This window comes from Antechinus flavipes, chromosome 1, assembly GCF_016432865.1.
Source record: "Antechinus flavipes isolate AdamAnt ecotype Samford, QLD, Australia chromosome 1, AdamAnt_v2, whole genome shotgun sequence".
Taxonomy (NCBI): Eukaryota; Metazoa; Chordata; class Mammalia; order Dasyuromorphia; family Dasyuridae; genus Antechinus; species Antechinus flavipes.
Window position 1 is genome coordinate 570,092,164 of NC_067398.1, and position 20,877 is coordinate 570,113,040.

The following is a 20,877-nucleotide window of genomic DNA, read 5'->3' on the forward strand; positions in this document are numbered from 1 at the left end:
GGTAAGTTTTAAATAACATTTTAGGTCAGAGAAATGTGTAGTTGCTTATAAATTGTCATTACAGAATACAAAATAACAAGAGCAGAATTAAAGTTTTTAATTAAAATTGTTTTCTCTTTTAATTTAATTCTGATTGTGATTATGATTATTATTGTTACAAAATGATTTAAGAAAATGTAATTACCAAATATGAGGTGACCTTTTTAGGTCCATTTCAATAATTTGTGCCAATAGGAAAAAGTCCATTGAAAATTAAAATTACCAATAAATAAAAATATGAAAAAAATGGAGTAAAGGAGAAAACCTTTTATATTAAGGGTGTCCCCAAGGTCAGGATGTAGTTTTATGCTATAATATCTTAATAATTTAAAATTTCAATAAAACAGACTTTTTGAACTCTCTTTCTGAGATGTGTGTGTGTGTGTGTGTGTGTGTGTGTGTGTGTGTATCTGTGTCTGTGTCTGTGTCTGTGTGTATGTTTCAACTGGGCAGAAAAAGTAGGTTTAGTGCCAAGATTTTGAAGGATTACTGAAATGTAATGTATTATTCTGTAATGACTGCGTATTTAAGATCAGCCGGAGTCAGGAATTCAGGTTAAGGGAAAAGTCTTCAATATTTATTGAAGTGAAGAGGTGAATAAAGGTTGTGATAGCAAATATAGGCAAGAAAGGTTGAGATAGCAATATGGACAGTTGCGACAGGAAGCCAGCTAACAGAGAGAGATGTGAGCTGAGCAAACCGTGGCAAGGCAATCCCCAAAGTCTCTCCTTCCCCTTCTTTTTCCACTCCCCTGCCTCCACCCACCAAAATCGTCATTTCCTATACAACACATCAGGACTTGCACAAAGAGTGGGTGGGGGCCATTCTTTCTCCAAGCTTATATATTAATAGAGTATGGTCCAATTACTATTTAGCCTCATGTGCTTGGGACCTCAGTGCATCAACTCAAGCCTCAGCCCATTACATTATTCCCCAATTATATTCTGAAATACAATGATTTGTGGGGGAAAATATGAGAATTAATGAAATGTTAAGTATAGACATACCATTTTCTTTGTGTACAAAGGCTCCCTGAGGAGAATCTGGGATACCTTTCCATATTGTGATAGGTTTTGGATAGCCAGGGTCCATAGTTTTCATTTCTTCACTATATCGCCAGTATCTAATTTGAAAAAAATCAAGAAAATGAAAACATGGTTAAAACAGAGAATACAAAAATTGAACTAAAGTTGTTAAAACTGAGCAAGGGCAAACAAATTTTATATTGAAGTAGGATAACAATAATAGCATTTCTTGAAAATATGTAGCCATTTGGAAATTAAATGTAAGATAGAAGGTTACTATAATTTATCTAATACATAAAAATGATCCTTCTTAATAATAAAAGAACTATTTGTTCAAACATCTATTACATGTAAGATCTGAAAGGAAAAGTTTGAATGAAAATTAAATGAAAAATGCACTGAATAAATTTCTTCATTCTTCTATATTTATTACTGATATACTTTTTTATCATCTAATTACTTACCCCATACAAATTAATGAAAAAAAAAAGTTCTATTTCCCTTGCTATCTACAAATAGTATTTTCACTGGTATTTCATTTTCAATCTAGTTAATTTGAGTCATATAAATTTTTGGTTTCATAAAGAAGAACAAACTACTATAATTTCTTCATATTTTTCTACAGACCGATAATATTTTCATGGCAGTGTCATAGAGAACATTTGGACATACAAATAGACTTAGAGTTGGAGAACATGCTTCAAAACTTTGAATAATTGGAGAAACATGCTTCAAAACTTTGAATAGTTTTATGGTATAGTAGTAAATGATAGGAGATTTGAAAAATTCAAAGCATTAGCTAAAAATTTATTGAAAAAAAAGTAAAGAAATTATTATTGTGACAAATTCATCTTTGAAAGAATGAAGGAAAAAAAAAAAACACCTGCTTTCATGAACCAGATTCTTACTCAATAAGAACTAGTTCTTAAGGGAGAATCAATGAGAACAATGGAGAAATGGCCACTCCATATTAGCATTAATTATGGGAGAAGAGAAAAAAAAATCAGTCTGTTACAAATTCTGTATTTTGGGAAGCCAGACATTAAAAGTTTCAAGGAAGACATGGATGTGACCTTATAACTTAAACTTCTATAGGCTATCATTCCAGAAAAGATGATACTATTAAAAAATAAGCTAAGTATGAAATTCTAAAGACAAAAAATTAGGAACTTCTATTGAGAGGGGAAAAGATGTTCGAGTAAGTAAGATTAATTTACAGGAATTGAATGCCTAAATTAGATCAAAAGATGCATGTATGGGATGTAGAAGCAAGATACTAGAATAAGCCAGGAATGCTTTCAAATTCAACCAAAAAATTAATGCTTCAAAAAAATCTTGAGTGGCAAAACAACAAAAAGATGGGGTGAAATAATTTTCCAGCCCAAGAAAATGTATAAAGTCAGCAGAAAAGATTTGTCTCACTAATATAAAAGGGAAGAACAGTCCAGCACAGGTGTTATGCAAGTCAGTAAGCAGCACAATGTGTCATAGCAAGCCAGCAGCAACTCCCTGCATGCCAGAGAAGACCAGCAGCAACCTCCTGTGTTCCCAGTGAAGGACATGAGTGATATCTTACTTTCTAGTACAGACCAATAGCAAGTCTCTCACACTCAGCACAAGAAGATTGGATCGGTGTCCCCTCAAGTCTAGGAGTAGAGCCAAACTTTAACATAAAATTAAAAGTTATGAAATAGGCTGAAAAAATGAGCAAACAACTAAATAAGGTCCTGAACACAGAAATTTACTATAACAGAGAATATTAAAATACAAATTCAGAAGAGTACAACAATGTTAAAATGACTTATATGCAAGCCTCAAAGAAAATTGTTATTTGATCTCAAGCCCCAAAAATAAATCTCTGAAATGTTAAAAAGTATTCTGAAAATCAAGTAAGAAAGGTAGAAGAAAATGTGGTTAAAAAATGAGAGTGATGCAAAAGAATCATTTTAAGAAGAGTCAACAACTTAGTAAAGGAAGCACAAAAAAAAAATGGAAAAGAGCTAGAGCTATAATCAGGAATCATTTACCCAGGGAAATTGAACAAAATCCTTTTGTTGGGCAGTTGGATTGAGTATGCATAGAGGATGTGGGTATAAATTGACTATGATAAGATGATATTCCTCCCCCCTCCCTCCCAAGGAAAAAAGATTAAGGGATGAGAAAGATGATTGTGCTGGAAGAAGAGGGAAGGAAAAGGTAAAATTGAATAAATTATTTTACATGAAGAATTAAAATACCTATTATAGAGGATAGAGAGATTCAGGGGTGGGCAACAATTAGACTTTATGCTCAATGTAATTGGCTCAAAGAAGGAATAGAATACATAATCATACTTTATGTAATAGGGAAGTAGGGGGGAGAAAATAAAAATGGGTTGGAAGCTAAAAGAAGGGAGCACAGATTGAATTATGGTTTTTCCTATCTGGATGATAGAGATTATCCAGAGTCTTTGTAGCTAATCAACCTATTCATTTCAGGATTGAACCCCAAATCCTTAGATTCCAGATGATCTTATATTAATTTTAATAACATGTTTTTTATTTTATTTTTATTTTAAGTTTTTAATAGCAAATAAAGTCAAACATGTAAATAGTTTCAAATATTTTATCAAAGTTTTGTTACTTAACTGAGATATATTTTAAAAAGCATAGTGAATTTTTGATTATTGATCAAAGATATGATTTCAATAGCACTAGTTGAAGAAACACAAAAATGTAGCTATATAAATATGAAATGATCTAAATGTCTACTCTACTCTTAGTTACTGAAAAATATTTAGCATTAGCACAGGTATACACTGTGTACTGATTTTTACTAATTCATATACTTCACTTAAACTTATACAGCAATCACATGGGTTTCAGAAAATTAAAAATGAGAAAATCATGATGTTTTTGCACATGTGGACAGTCATTCCTCCTTCGTACCCAAATGATAATTTTTAATCATTACCTGAAATGTTTCATTTAAAATTCTGATGTGTATGCTAAGTAATTCACACAGATTTGGTCCCTTTCTCACTATGTACTTGTATTGTCCACTCTGAGGTTCCTCTAATATTTCTCCTTTCTCCCCCTTTCAATAAGATCCAGCACAGCACTGCACCTTGTCCTGAATGGGCAGTTAAGCAATTAAAATCAGCAGGGGAATTAATGTCTAACAATCCATTAAGAAAAAAAAAACATTATAAATAATATGTCCTGAGAAACTTAGTGGGAAATGGATTTACTTCCACTGGTGGTCAATATCTTGTTATAGCTCAATTATCTCAGCAAGGCTTGTGTTCCTCATTCTTCTGCTTCTATACTGTATTGCACTTATGTCCTGCTGAGTATCATTATATGTCTTATGGCTTTAAGTAGCAACTTCCCCATCATTAAATAGAAGTTTCTTGGGATAGGTCTTTCATTTTAATGCTTTGCTAAGTATATTTTTTGAAGGTTTTGACTCGAAGACAATGATTTAATATCTCAAATTTTTGCTATTGTTGAGTAAAGTTAGATTTTTAGCTATGGGATTTCACATTCCTAATTTAGGAATGTGAAAGTATAAAACAAGTAACTAAGAATAAATTTTTAAGTAAACTTTCTGAACTACAAGGGATAAAGTACAGAGTTTTTTGGTAGTTGTTCCTGGATGAGATTGATTCTTCCATTCAACAGTCATTGAAATGCTTTTTGTTTCAAGCATCAAGTTACTTTTTATTTGTTATTGCTTTTCCTAGTATGATGATTTTAAGTCAATGAATAAATTTCACAAGAAAATCATGTTATCTTACATGAAGGTAGAATGGATACTGGGTCAGAAATGATTTAAGTGTAAATTATGGTATTTTGCTCAAATAATAGAAACATGATTTACTCAAATCTATCAAGCAGAAATAATTAATTGTAATGTAAAGTACTTAATTACTTAAGTTGATTCATTATTACTTAACAGTTGATGTTTATTATTTTATTATTAAATGCCATTCTCTGCCTAAAAGTAATTTATTGTCACTCAGCCTAGACTGTTGTGTGTGACTCTGTGTATATATATTAAGTTCACAAATTTTATAAGTAAGGACTGATTGGTATCTTAAAGTTATCATGTTTTTCATACAGAAAAGGCAACAGAGAATGTAAATGATTTCTGTAAGGCATATACAGAACAAGGAAGCTAGTTTCCTATTTGTTTGGGTATTGTGATTATCATGACCATTCATTTGCTCTAAATAGGATGAACACGCCTCAAATTTGACTCTGCAAAGGATCTTAGAAGCCAATTAGCCTAAACATTTAATTTTAGAGATGATGTTGGGGTCCAGAGAGAAGGGAAATCACAAACTCAATGTTGTAATATTTAATAAATACTTTTTTTCTTCATAAGCAAAAAGTCAGAAATAACACAAAGGGGAAAAGCAAATGGCAAATCATGTAAAGGAATCGAACACTAAAGGAAAATCATAAGTCAAAAGAAACTTTGTACAAAAGTGTTTAGGTTAACTTGAGTTTTACTAGATTGCTGAAAACTAACACTTATGTGGGGGAGCTCATCCTTTTTTTTTTTTCCAAAATCATGAAAGCCTTCCTAAGAAATATGTGCAAAGTCATAAAAAAATTGAGAAAAAACACAAAAATAGAAGTATTAATAAGATTTTATTAAGGAAATGCCACTTCAGTGAGAAACCCTTATATGGATTAAACATACTCATTTTTCACCTTAAGTAATAAACAAATTTAAGGAAAATAAAAGCCATAATGAAATAATATTCACTTCATAATTTCAGTATTTTCTCAGCATTCTTAGGAAAATAATTTTGAAATATCTTTGGAGGAAACATTTCTCTCAAATCTCAGATGGCTTTATTTTGTTTATATATGCATAGCTAGGTTCCTAATAATGAATATATACAAATAAATGTGAGAAGAAATTTCTTCAAGATGATACATACACTACTTAAAAGCACAGATATACTCTTATGTGAATTATATACTTACCTATCGCCCTTGAAGAAGTATGTCTTCCCCACATCTTCCCACCATATGGCGGAATCAATGCCATGAGGTGGAATTCCATTTCCAAGTGTCATTAAGTCATGTGGATAACCTGGTTGAAGAGTAGTATCTTTGAACACCCAGTATTTGTTACCTGTACAACATAAAAAACATTTCATTACAGAAATCATAATAATATTTAACTTATGTATTTTCTTTTCAAAACGGAATATGATAAAAAGGTTATTGCATTTCCTGAAAAAGCATATTGAATCTCTGAATGTCACCTTTAAGAAGAATCATTTTTTTAAATTAGCATTCTTTATTTCATAGCTATTAGATATTCTAGATATAGTGATTCTATCTCATTGACACAACTTGTATAAAACATATAGTCTTATAGAATTCCCTGCATAACATGAGAGATAATTTCTTCCTCAAGGTCATATATTTCATATGTGGTATATTGAAGATTTGAATCCACATCTTCCTGGATCCAAAGCTGACACTCTGTTTACCAGCCTGTGCCACCAATATAGTATAATATATTTGCTGGAAAAAAAAGAATTTAGAATTTAACATTTTCAATTTATTGTACATAAACTAAGATTCAGAGAGATTATCTTACTTGTCAAGGTAGCATGGAGGAAGATAACCAGAATTGAAAAGCCACAAGTTTGTACTATATGAGGATCTGATGAAGATCCTCGAATATTTAATAAAATCATTGTAGATAATTCCTTTTAACTCATTAGAATAGGTTTTACTAAGAGAGTGGTAACAGTGAAAATTGATGTGATTTTGACTTGCTTTCAAATATCAGTTCTGCTATGTGATACTGGGTAATTCATTCAAAATCTCTGGCCCTATATTATTTATCAGGAAAAAAATAAGAGAATTTGGCTGTAAGACTTGTGATAGAGTTTGCAGTTCTAGATTTAAGATAGCATTTTAATCTAGCAAAAGGCAATAACTTTAAAATATTTTAAATATTAAAATTTTAAATTTTAAAATAATTAAAACATTTAAGAAATTCAAATTGATTTTTATATCAGTGGAGTTGATTTTAAATAATATATTAATGCATGAGATAATAAGCATTTCAAATTTCCATCAAATACTGGCTAGGGTATTATGGAGAGATTCATTTTATCCAGGTTCCCTAGTTTTTTGAATAGTGATGACTATACTAACTCATATTTGTACAACATATTTTCTTTCCAACAATTCTGTGGAGCTAAAAGTGCATAATAATAGAGGGAAAATAAAACAAAAATCAGTAATGAAACTTATGATCTAATTTTTATAAGCAAAATTATAAAATAAGGCTAACAAGCAAGTTACTGATTCACTGAGACTTGTTAGGATGAGATCCATGCTTAGAATATGACAGATATTCCAAACAGGATGGAGAAATATAAGGCTTAGAAATTAGCCCTATATTGTTTATATCTACCTATCTACCTATCTTATCTATCTATCTATCTATCTAGTTTACATATTATTATATATATTGTTTATAAATTAACAAAATATATTTATATGACAGTATACAGCAAGCAGAGATAGAAATCATGGTGGATGTTTTGAATGAATATTTTTAGAGGCAAAAATGTAAGCAATATTGACAATATATTTAAATCGGTGTATTTCTATTATATATTAGTGTAGATTACAGCCAATGTAGAAAAAAATAAGAAATCACTTTAGAAAAGAGATCACATGTCTGGCAGAATGAATAATATAGATAAAGGAGACTTCAATTATCCAGATATTTACTGAAAAACTCTGCAAACAAAAAAGGTGATTTAAATTTAAAAAAAAAATTACTTCATCTCTCAAAAGGAACAAAGAAAAATTATAAATGAGATTTGATTCTTGCCAACAAAGAGAAACTGGATGTTGTATTAGAAATATTTAGAAACCACAGAGGAAAGTCATAACAAAAGCTAAGAATTTCTAAAAGAAGAAAAGATGATAATATTTTCACATTCAAGGTTAAATTTTGAGACACCAAATTTCAAAGGATTTAAAGCCAGCATAAATTGGATCTCATGAATTAAAATTGCATATGAAAAGTCAGGTCAGGTGGATAGGAGTCTTTGGGGAATGAAATTCTGAAGTAAAAACATTAAGAGAAAAAGGTAAAAATAGTTATCTGATGTGATTGATGTGGATCAATAGACCAATTAAATGAAAAATTTAAAAGACATATATGGACACAGGAAATAAAGGCATACAACAGAATTCAAAAGTTTTATGATCTATTTAGTCTATGAAGTGAAAAAGCACATAGCTAAGCTGGTAAGAAAAGGGTGAATTCAATAGAATAAGTGATCACTAATGACAGAGAGGAAAGAACTAATATATTTTTTTTTTTTGCTTTTGTTATATTTGTAGATAAGGTTTTAAAATTCTTGTATATCACAAGACATTTCTTCAGTTTTGGGCAAGTTAGAAATTATTTGCAATTCTGGAGAAGACTGCAAAGAGACATTCAAATTTTCCGCTAATGGCATTATATACTCTTCTTTACTTTCAGTTTTTGCATTATCCTGTAACAAAGACAAGGCCGATTTATTTTCAATGAAGTTAAGCTCAATGTCTAAAGAATTTCTATGTGAAGATCTTAACACATTCCCAGTAAAACCTGCTTTTTCTAATTTTGTCTGGAGATCAGTGGCATGTTCTTTCCTAGACAATGTATCTTTTATTAAATTTTTCTCTTGAAGAAACAAGAAGTTTTCTGACAGTTCTTGAACATTCAGTGGGTCAAAATCATTCTGATGGACAAGATTTTTCAGATAAACAAACAAGTTTTAGCAAAGCAATTAAGAGATTCTCTCATGCCACTCGAGAACAAGATGAAATGTTGTCTTAGAACATGACAGCCAGGTGACCATATGTGTAAGTTACTTCTTTGATACTTTGTTTTCTCAGCAATAAGAATACCAATATGAATGCAAACCTATTTTCAAATTTGAAAATGCCACATAAATAGCAGATAGTTTCAGAAAATCACAAGATTTGTAAGTTAGAAGTGTAATGTTCTTGTTTGATTTTCTGGAGATCTCTGGACCAGCCTTCATTTCAGTTCAGTAATCACCATGAAGCTGATGAAAATGGAATAAATCTCTCTGAATTGAAGGCCTTATGCTTCAGCTTCCAGTCACCACAAAAATGAACGATGGAATGAATGGTGTCTCTGGGTCCCTTCTGAGTCTGTGTCTGGCCCTCCTGAGTCTCTCTCTGAGCCCTTCTGAGTCTGTCTCTGGTTCTGACAGGCCTTGGGCTTAGTGGGGGAAATGCAGGAGGCCAGGCCAGTCACAGTGCTGATGAAGATGGAATTGAATCTCTCTCTCCTGGGCTATAAGAATTTGAACTCCCGCCTCCAGTTCACTTGTCTTCTCTAGCTCTGACTCTTGCTGAATTCTATGCTCTCTTACAATTACGTTATCATAGGTGTGAATCTTGTAGAATTATATTAAGTACTAAGTACATATACTGAACTAGAGAACTATTAAGCACCATGCTAAATTAGAAAATCATTGTCTTTGTCAATTCCATTGAGTTAGCACCTTGTAAGAATCCTTGTTTCAAATACAAGAGTTCTGGCCCATAACATAGAAGGAAACTTATTTAGTCCATGCCATATATAAAAGGAATCCCCACTATCTCTTCTTGAAGAATATCAAGAAAAGAAATTCATCATCATCTGAGGCAGCCCATTACAATTTTGGAAAGCACTAATCATTAAGACATTAAGACAATCAATAAGACATATTAAACCGAATATGTTTCTACTTCTACCAAGTTTCTGGTTTTTCCTTTTGGGGTTCAAATGAAGAAATCTAAATCTTTCACATGGCAGATCCTCAAATATTTGAATGCAATTATCATAAACTTTTTATAACTCAAACTAAACATGCCTAGTTTATTAACATGGTTTTCATATAGTATGAATTCAAGATCATTCATCATTCATACTGATGTTTTAATATACTTCTTAAACTGTACCATTCAGAACTGATCTTAATAACTCAATACATAACCTGATAAGGGCAGAATATAAAGGAGTGACCACCTTTCAAAGTCTGGAAACTATGTCTTTCCTAATGTACCCAACGAAGAAATTAGATTTTTTTTTGGCTACCACATTACACTGAAATCTCATATTCATCGTCCACTAACCCAAGATATTGTTCAAAGTATTCAACCCAGATATTGTTCAAACTGTTGTCTTACCACATCTTACCTATTCTATATTTCTTTAATTGATTTTTGAATGCAAACACCAAACCTTGCATTTATTCCAATCAAATTTCATATTAGACTAGATCATTAGATCTAGCCTATCAAGATCTTTTGGATTTTGCCTCTCATATACAGAATTAGCTTATTTTACAAATTTATGGTTTCTTACATGTTTGGTGAACATTCCATCTATCCCCCTATTCAAATATCTAAAAGAAAGAAGTAAAACAGCATGAGACCAAGACTAGTTCACTGGAACAGTCCACTGGAAACCTTCTGCTAAGTTAACATCTTAAAGCATGAATGACAACCTTTTGTGTCTGACCATTCAACCTATACTTAATCCATTTAATTATATTGTTATCTAAGCCCCATATCTCAATAATTCAAATACGGAAATAAATATTTTGCTAAAATTTATTAAATCACAAGGTATCTATAGCATTCTCCTAATTTACTTGTTTGATAATTCTGTCAAAAAAGAAAATAAGTTTAGTTTGTCAAGGCCTATTCTTGGTGAAGATTGTTGGTTTTATGTATTTATTACTCTCTTTTCTAAATATTCATGGTATCTATTTAATGAAGGATTCTCAATTTCCCTAGCAATCAAATTGAACTCACTGACTTAAAAGTTTCCCTGTTCCCTTGATATTTTTGAAAATTATATAAACATTTTCCCTTCTTCAGGCTAGTTCTACTCTCCTTATCCTCTGTGTTCTTTTGAAGACCACTGACATGTGTCTCAGTAACTATATTTGCCAAGATGAAGTTCATCCAGGCTATATTATGGATCATAATTCTATTGATTTATATAGGAAGTAGGCCTATAATGATAATAAAACTGAACAACAAATTAGCCTAAAGGCAGGAATGCCTTTTGTCTATCTGAACTATAATGTAGGATCTCATTTTTTTTGAAGTAAAATGGTTGATAAAGAGGTAAAAGCAGGTTACATAATGATATTGCTTTGAGAAAATACAATGACACATCTAAATAATATACTATCAGACAATAGAATTTAACTTATCATATTTACTATGTATGAAATGCCCATGCCACAAGTACAAATCTACCCTATTATAATATCTTGCATAAATATTTTATAAGGAAACCTAATTTAATCCCCAAATTCCAGGATCCTGTCCAGGCCAAACTCAGTGGGACTGAAAAATCTATTAATCCGTTTAAGAGGTTTTACTATATTTCAGTTACCCTTCTCTAGTATTCAACAAGAGAAGTTTTATTATTATTCTTTTTAAAAAGGAAAGTTTGTCTGCTATCCTGGACTTTTGTGATTTACTATGTGTTTTTCTTTTATCATACTCTTCATTAGGGAAAGGTATATAGTTTCAAATCCCCACATGCTGGTTTTACAGAATAAATCTTTTATAAGTTTCTCTCAGCTGATTGTCACCAATTTTCAAGCTGTGGCATTCTAGCATGCATCAGCATATTTCTGCTTGTTCTTCTTTGGTTAATCATAGTATCATCCATTCTTTCCAAGGCAACCACCCCATGCTTTCTCCCTAGTCTGGCTGTCAAGTTTTTTTCTAGACAGTCAGAACTCCAGGCTGCCTACACTGTATTTGGCTTCAGAAATTGTTCATACAGCTTTAGTCTGTATATTTTCCAGGATGTCAGCAGGAGGGGAAAGATGTGTGAACAAAATGTGAACAGTTCCTGTAAGAAATTCCTGTCATTCTACCTGTTTTGTTTTGTTTCCATGTTCTCTAGATGTGCATTCCTATAGTGGAAGCCTAGTGTTTCCTTTCAATGATGGGAGAAAGAGAATTCTGAATTTCCTTTTAAAATGACAGACCATTTTCTACAAAAGATTTCTACCAACAGGCTTTCTTTCTTTAATAGCAGAAACCAAGGATGGAAAAATTTCCAATAATCCTTGTTAAATAGGATCATTTTAATCAGAAAAACTCATCAGACACACATTAGATTTAACACTTCATAAAAAAAAAAAACATTTTAAAAGCTATGCACATTATAAGAAATAAGAGAAGCAAATTACCAGTAAAGTATTTGTAGTATAAACTTTTTTATGAAATAAGTTGACAATTATTGTGATTTATACATTTAATTTTCCAATTCCATATAAACAAAAGGGGGGAAAGAACACAACAATTAAAAGAATCCTTTTTTTTTTTTTTTGTCCTGATGAGGTTAAATTAAACTTTCATTTACAAGGTGAAGAGGTTTGGTTTTCTATTAAAAATGAAAAAAAATATATAAAAGACTTTTTAAGGGCAAATGAAATGTATTTCAAACAATAATTACATTTTGTCACTAAATAGTTATTCTACTGTCTATCAGTCAAGAGACAGTTTAATTTGGTCTGCGTAAGGTTTTTTCCCTTTATTTCATTTCATATGGACATTCTGGACCATAAGAAATTCTTCAGACATTAAACTGGGGTCAGACTCTATGTCATGGTTTGTTGAATTAAGATAATTGTTCATGTACTATGCAGAATGTAAGAAGATGGCACTAAGGAAACACATTCACAATGAATCAGCTATTTCAAGGAATCAAGAATGCAGATATTTAAAAACATTAAAGCTTAAAATCATGATAGAGATGATACAATTTTATAGTGTTCTGCACAGAGAAAGTGCTTAATGAATGCTGATTGAATGAATGAATAACTGGAAAATATCCTTATTTTATAAACAATAAAACTGAAGTGCAGAGAGTGCAGCTTACCAAGGTCATGTAATGTCATGTAATGCCAAAGATAAGACTATTAGGCAGGTTTCCTTATTATCAGTCTTGTTTGTGTTCCCTCCACTGCTATATCATTTTTTGGAATATGACTACACCTGCCCAAGCAGTGTCTGTGTCTTGAATATTCATCTACTCTAAATTTTTCTATCCACAACTCATAGAACATTACTGTTATATCACTACATTGCCAAAGAACCTATAGTGATTGGGAAGGGTTCCCTTTCTCATGTTTATTATATTAATTACAAGCTAATTTACTTAACCTTCAATGCCAATCAATTTGTCTGATTACATTTCACCAACACCATCACTCATCATTCCATGTTCCTAACACACAATTCTGTTTATTCTCTTACTTTCATAAAATTGCTCAGTTCCTAGTTTAAAATCACTTCCATTCTTCTCATTATCATTTCTAAAAACTCTTCTTATTTAACTACCTCCTCAAAGCTCAGCTTTTCTGGCTACAATTCATAATTAACCCCATCCAACTTTGTTGAGTACTAATTCTGTGTTCCTTCACCACATATATCCTGTTGATCCTAATTAACATTCATTTGTCAATTACTCTACAAAGGCTCCTAAATGTTTATATATTCTCCATTAAACTACAACTGCTTAGGGGTAGAATTTCCATCATGTTATACTATTCTGTCATACCTAAGTACAGAGTTATACATGTGGAGATTGTCCAATAAGTATTTAGTGGTGTCATTTTGTAATACTTATTTTCTATTATGACAGTGAAGCTTAACCCGCATTTGAAAAAATGAACCTTACCAATAGAGTCACTACTTTCATTATCTGTTAGATTCACATTAAACACCACATATGGCAATGAACAAACTTGTTTAATAAGTAGGCATTGATTGAGTTCCTTTTGGAAAGACCTCTTGGTACGAAAAATATATCTTAAAAGCCAGTTGGAACAAATTTTACATTTTTCTTAGAGAACTTTATCTATCTGGTATTGTTTGTAGGTTGATTACTTAGTTCATTTGAATAAACATCTAACTTCAAAGTCCATATGGTTTCTGTTAACAATCTTTATGATTTCATGTCCTATTTAAGTCCAGGTGGTAGGATATAGCAAAACAAATAAGATTTAAATATCATAATGATAATAGGAAGTGACAGAGATTGAAAAAAATTCTGAATTTTTTAAAGTTACATTACTACAAAAATATTTCCACATATAAAGTAAAAATGAAATAGATATAAAAGAATATTGTTGCCTTTCTGAATCTTGATAAAGAAGGATGGAAGACTTAATAAATGAATAAATATATAACCAAGATAAACCACCAAAAGCACACTGACCTTGGATTGAAGTATTTATTCCATTTTGCCAAGTAAAGACTGATAACAAGAAACCATATTTTTCAAAGGAATATGTGTAATATAATGCCCTAAATCCTTTGGTTAACAGCAAATTCAAGGAATAGATAGATCTACATCGATCTATATTATTCTTTCTGGTGAAAATCATCAAATGTCACCTTTTCATTTTACTCTAAACTGATAATCACTGCTTTCTCCTGGTAAGCAGTCATAACAGGAACCCATCTCTAGATAAAATTCTATTTAATCTCAAATGTATCAATTTAGTTCATGTATGGCTTTCACTTCATTCATTGCTATAATATGATTTCTAAGACACTTAATGGATCAAAAATATCACAATGCAAATGACTACTTATAGGTTTTGCTTTAAGACACATATTGCATATTCACAATATGAAGGAATTCTATCAATATATATCTAAAATTTATGAAAACAAAAACTTTTCCAGAACTTAACATAACAATGCAAGCAATAATAAAAGAAAATTGTTCCAAAGTGATAGAACAAGAAGGGAAAGCAGAAATTAAAAAAAAAAAATCACAGATCTCCACTTTAAAGAGAGTCAATATGGAAAACACATAGTAATATTATTGTTAAATTTTAAATCCTGACACTAAATTCTACAAGAAACAACCAAAAACAAAAATCCAAATGTGTTGAAGCTACAATTAGAATTCTATAGGGTTTATTAACAACTAAAATAAAAAACCACAGGTCCTGGAATAATATATTTTGACAATCAAAAGAACTAGGCTTGTGTTCAAAAATATCATATTTAGCAAAATTTTTCATAATATTGAATGAAAAAATTGGTCACTCCACAGATTTTTCAAGACTTTGTATCAAACAAACCTGAACTTATTAAAAAATTTAATATATAAGAACCAACATCAAGTATTAATTTCAAGAGACTCAATAAGAACAAATTGTTTATGCTTTTTCCATGGATATGTAGACCATATATTCAAGATATTCATTACTAATTGGGTAGCTCTAAAATCAGATTTGGGCAAAGCCTAGAATGATCTGATTCTAAAAAGCAAAATAGTCTTGGAAAAGGTAAAAATAGTAATTATGCTGTATGAATGAGGTCCAAAGTAAGAACCAACACAGAAGCTTTAGAGAGGGGAGGAGTACTAATTGTTCTGAAAACCTGCTCAGTTCAGGAATAGGTTAAATAATATCTTTCAAAGTCTGTAAAGTAATAAGGGGGAGGGAACAGAATAAGATAAAGTATAGAAGAGTGTGTAGATTTATGGCAGTGGGACAAGGTGTATAGATTAATGTGAAAGGGATAAAGAGGGAGGAAAAATTAGCATAGAATAAGGGGAGACCAAAAGGGTTTAGAGTGAAATAAGGTCTGTAGATTAATGGGAATGGAAAAAGAAGGAAGGAAAGGTCAGGGGAAAAGATAAGGAAGGGATTCATGGATGGGGGAAGGTTAAGTAATATCAAGGCAAATTAAGGAATAAAATTAAAGTTGAAGAATTAGCAGGCGTAGGAAATGAGATATATACAAACTATAACAAAGATCAGGGAATTTACTAGAAAAAAGAAGTAGGGATGGTAATTGCTGCTCTTAGATAAAACAAAACTTAAAGATTCAATTGAGAGAAATCCAAATTACATATCAGCCATATTAATATTGTTTTAGATGTATGCCTACATATGTTTAAATGTATATGTATGTATATATATACATATGTATGTATGTATGTGTGAATATACATCCATGCTTAATTATAGCTCATTATATGTGAGAGTTGGGGGAATTAAGGGGAAAAAAAGAATAAAGTAAAAAAAATTCATAGCCGAGAACAAAAGAATAATCTACAAGGAAGTAAAGAAAAGATGGAAAGTCATGAAACTATTCTATTATTACATAATTTTTTCTGGCATGGAAATTTATTGTTACATATTTTGAATCCTCCCTGATGTTCTATTGGGCAAATAACCTGTTTTGTTTTGTTTTGTTTTCCTTTCTTGTATTTTTCTATTTTGTATTTACTTTAAATTTCTTCATTTCTTACAGAACAACAATATTCTAACATATTAATATGCTGTAATTTACTTAGTCATTTCCCAAATGATGAGAATCTCTTTAGTTTCTAGAGTTTTGCCATCACAAATGATTTTGTACAAATAAGATTTTTTCCTATTTATTTAATATTCCTTGAGTATAGAACAATAGCGATACAGTTGAGTAAAAGGACATGCACTGTTTAGTGACGTTTTTTGTAATGACTGTCTGACAGTCTGACAATTTTATTTTTGTAAATATATATATCTCCAGAGACACATGAAACAGCTTTACTTTATTTCCTATTACAATCCCATTTAGCATATGCTTTTGATGTCGTTCTCTCATAATTCTTCAGTCCACATCACTAATGAATCTATCTATCTATCTATCTATCTATCTATCTATCTATCTATCTATAACTGGCTTTTATAAAATTTTCTAAAGTTATGTCAGATGTACTTGAATATATTCAAATAATGACCAGGTTTCAGATATAAAACATTTAGCAGTTAGAGCAGTATGCTGCTTTCATGTACTACAATTTTGTCAAAGGGTTCCCTTAATAGAAGGAACTAAAAGTGGCCCAAAGACAGGTTTTGTTTTGTTTTGTTTTGTTTTGATCTTCACTTTAAGGAAAGGGATCATTTATCTGATTTGGTAAATATGTCAGAATAAGATATTTCAATTATGGCAGATCAATGCCAAGACTAAAAATAGACAAGACCTGTAATAAGTGAAAAGAAGGTTTGCGACAGTCTTTACAGAATCATTTGCATGTACAGGTAACAAAAGTTACCAACAATTGTTACCAAAAATTTTTGTAGTATTAAAAAAGAAAAAAAAAGTTCATGTGATAATAGATTGCATTAAAGGAATCAAAGAGTACAAGCACTATAGAAAAGTCATTGATAAGTTGGAGAATATTCAAGAGTAAGAACATTGGGCTAATATTTGGCCTGGAGTTTGGCCATATGAATTTCAGTTGAATTGAGAGAAATTGAGATGTTTAGAGGTATTTTCTAGAGAAAATAGAGATGTTTAGTTATAGGGAGATATAATAGCTGTGTACAAGCATCTGAAGAGTATCACTTGGAAGAGATCAGAATTGATCTGTTTGATTCCTAGGGGAAGAACTAAAAGCAGTGGATGGAAGACATAGAGAAGCAAAATTAGAATCAATATTAGGGAAAATGTCCTAACAATTAGGACATATTATAGGAAAGCATTGTCACAGGAGTCAGTGGATTTGGGTTCATAGGACAACAGTATAATTACCTTTGCAATGACACTACTTGTCTGTGACCATGTACAAATCACTTCTTATCACTGTGTCTCAATTTTATCATCTATAAACAGAAAGGACTGGATTAGATGATTTTTTCAGGTTGAGCCTAGCACAGTTTATAGCATGATGATACCTCTGATATCTTCTTAATTATGTGATCCTGTGCAGGTCATTTAATCTCCTCAGACTTATTTGCTTATCTATAAAATGTGAAGAATAAAAGTAGCTACTATCCGAGGTGTTTGTAAAAGAAAAATGATATGATATATGTAAAGAACTTTGCAAACCTTCAGTTATATATAATAATAATAATAATAATTATTATTATTATTATTATTACTGTTAACTATTTTAGAACTGCCCAGGATAGAATGAGCTATCTCAGAAGGAAGAGAGATTGTACATGTAAGAAACTGAGGTACCAAGAAGTTAAATGATTTCCTCAGACTAAGTGTCTAAGGTGGGATTTGAACTGAGATAACCCTGCCTCTAGATTCTACATGCTAGCCAGGACTACTATGTTGTGTATTTTTTTAGCATCTAGTACATAACAGGTACTTAATAAATGTTAATTGAATTGAATCTAGATAGCCAGAATGCAAAGTAGGATGTTTTTACTTCAAAACCATGACTTATTCTACATTTATGTTACCCTGACTACTTGTTAAATAACTGTTTTCTGGAGTGTACATACATATATACATTCACATATGTGTGTGTCTATATAAATCAAATAATTTAAGAAAAAGAATTTCAAAAATAAAGACACTGAATTTCCAATAAGAATTGATTTTCTTTTATCCATGTAAATTGCACCTTAGTTTATTTACAACTTATAGTTTAAACAAAACATTTTAAAGAGCTAAAATTGCTACATTCCTAAGTTATTTAAATTATAACTCCTTCCTTTTCCTCAAACTCCTTACTATTTCCATATTATGAATTTCTAAAGTGTATAATACATATTTGTATTTACCCTTATATGTTAGGGGAATAAATGCTGAGGCATTGGTTAAAATTTTAATCTACTTCACAATATTCACTGTAAAAATTGACATTAATGTCATTCTGCTTCTCCCTAGTTATGTTACTACTTTTCTATGGTCCCAATATGCTCCCAAGAATAAAGTGTGTACTTGTAGCTTAAATAACTGCCTTCAATTAAGCCTATATCCCAAAATTCTCATGAAAGCTTAAAATAAGGTTAATAATGTATATTTTCATAGAAGAAAAGATAAAGCAAAACCAAAACTATGGTTAAAGATCAATGGAAGGAGCAGAAGGAAAGTAATGGAAGAATATCACCCAAGAGAGGGTAGAATGGGAAGGGCAGGAAAAGGTAACTAAAAGTGGAGAAAAAAAGCAACACAAATTATTTATAGTACCTTGATTGCTAAAAATTCTGAACAGTCGTTTGGTATGGGAACAGATAAGTGTAAGAAGCAAAAGAAACTTCTAGTGTTTCATAAAATCAGGACACATCTGTGAAGAGGTTACTAAGAGCAATTTTGAACACATCTCAATAAATTAAACAACAAAACCATAAAAACTCTAACAAGTATTACAGGTAATTAAAGGGGATAGAACAATTATCATAAGAGGAAAGATTAACAAAACCATAATTCCTGTGTGTAAATGTTGAGAGGGTATAACAGTAAAGATTTTTAAAACCATAGACACGATCACATTTAATCTTAAAAAAAAAAATCTTTGAAGTCAGCGCTATTATTCTTGCTGTACAAATTGAGAAATTAAGGAATAAGGGAATTAAATAGTCAGAAGAGGAATATAAAGTTGGACAGTATCTGAATATTTGATGCAAAGTTTTTGATTCATAGTTTAGCTTTGATCCAATAGAACACTTATGGAATCTAATACATTATAGAATAGATTAATGATATAAACATATTGGAGGAAAAACAAATGAAATTCATGGATAATTGATAATAATGGCAATAGATAATAATTAATAAAAGTCATGATGTTTGAGGTATATTTCTAAGTGTCTAAAATTGATTATTTGGAAGAAATGGAGAAGATCAAAAAAGTTTGCAAAAATCTTTGTGAACTTCTGGGTTTGTTACGTTCAGCTGAAGAAAAAGAAATGATATTTAAATTATAAATGTATTATCAGTCTATGATAAAAATTATCCAATATAAAAGAGGGGCCAAAGATGTAGACCTAGAAATGTAGGTTCAGGAAGGGGTGGAAAATAATGCAAGGAGATGATAAATTTTGGGATACTTCCTTCTAGTAAATTTGTGAAGATCAAAAAAAAAATTTATTTTCAAAAAACAAAAATATAATTTCTCACCTTCCCACCTTCCTCAGAAAAAAAATCAAAGAAAAACAAAATCCAGGTAAGTAATATGCATAGTCAAATAAGACAAAATGGTCACATATTGTAAGGTCTGGAATAGCTCTCTGGAGGATTTTAGTACCAGCCCGAAACCTTGATCATAGCTGAGGAATGAAGAGGCGAAACTCACATAGACAGTTAAACATGGAGTTTATTTATTTTAAGTTCTATCAGCTTAATATCCTTACATAACTATATAATGCACTTGTGGGACCATGTAAACTACTTGTTATTGTGTGTAGATGTCTCTTTGACACTTAGTATAACTCTTTTGTAAAATTACAACACTGGTTATCACTTCCCCTGACTTCTCAGGAAAGATGATACACCCTATCACCCAGGAGCGATGGAGAGCCAAACCAGACATGGTCAGCTGGTTCCCTACTTGGACTGGAGGGTCTTATACTCACCCAGAGTTCCCCCACTATTTATAACCCTCCACAATATACAAAAATGAAATATGTCTCAATCTTCATTCAGTTAAGAATTTTTAGAATACCAAAGAGAGAGATTCTTAGAAAAGAAAATTGAATTCAGAAAATGACAATTGATATTGGAAGCTCAGTGCCACAGAGCTAAATAAAACACCATAACACAGAACAAAGGAAAATCTACACAATTAATAACAATAAGCAGAAAATAAGATGCCCTATCTGAATTGTAGTTTCAGATGGTTAATGCATAGAGTAGTTTTTGCTTAGTAAAAAAGGGTGTTGTTAGGAAAAAAAAAAAAACAAAAAAACAAACAAAAAAAAAAACAACTGATATGTTTTCTTATGATGTTTTAGCAGAAAGTGATAATAGATTAGATAGCTTTTCAATTGTCTGATTCA

General features: G+C 30.9%; 1 protein-coding gene across 1 annotated transcript in view; it reads right to left on the reverse strand.

Annotated features, from left to right (window-relative positions):
- Positions 1 to 20,877, reverse strand: part of MMP16 (matrix metallopeptidase 16) — a 406,453-nt gene that overhangs the window by 6,333 nt on the left and 379,243 nt on the right. Inside the window, exons 8-9 of the mRNA XM_051970806.1 lie at positions 6,044 to 6,194; positions 1,047 to 1,162 (exon numbers count right to left, since the gene is read on the reverse strand). Coding sequence (XP_051826766.1) covers positions 1,047 to 1,162; positions 6,044 to 6,194 — 267 coding nt within the window. The remainder of the gene's footprint in view (positions 1 to 1,046; positions 1,163 to 6,043; positions 6,195 to 20,877) is intronic.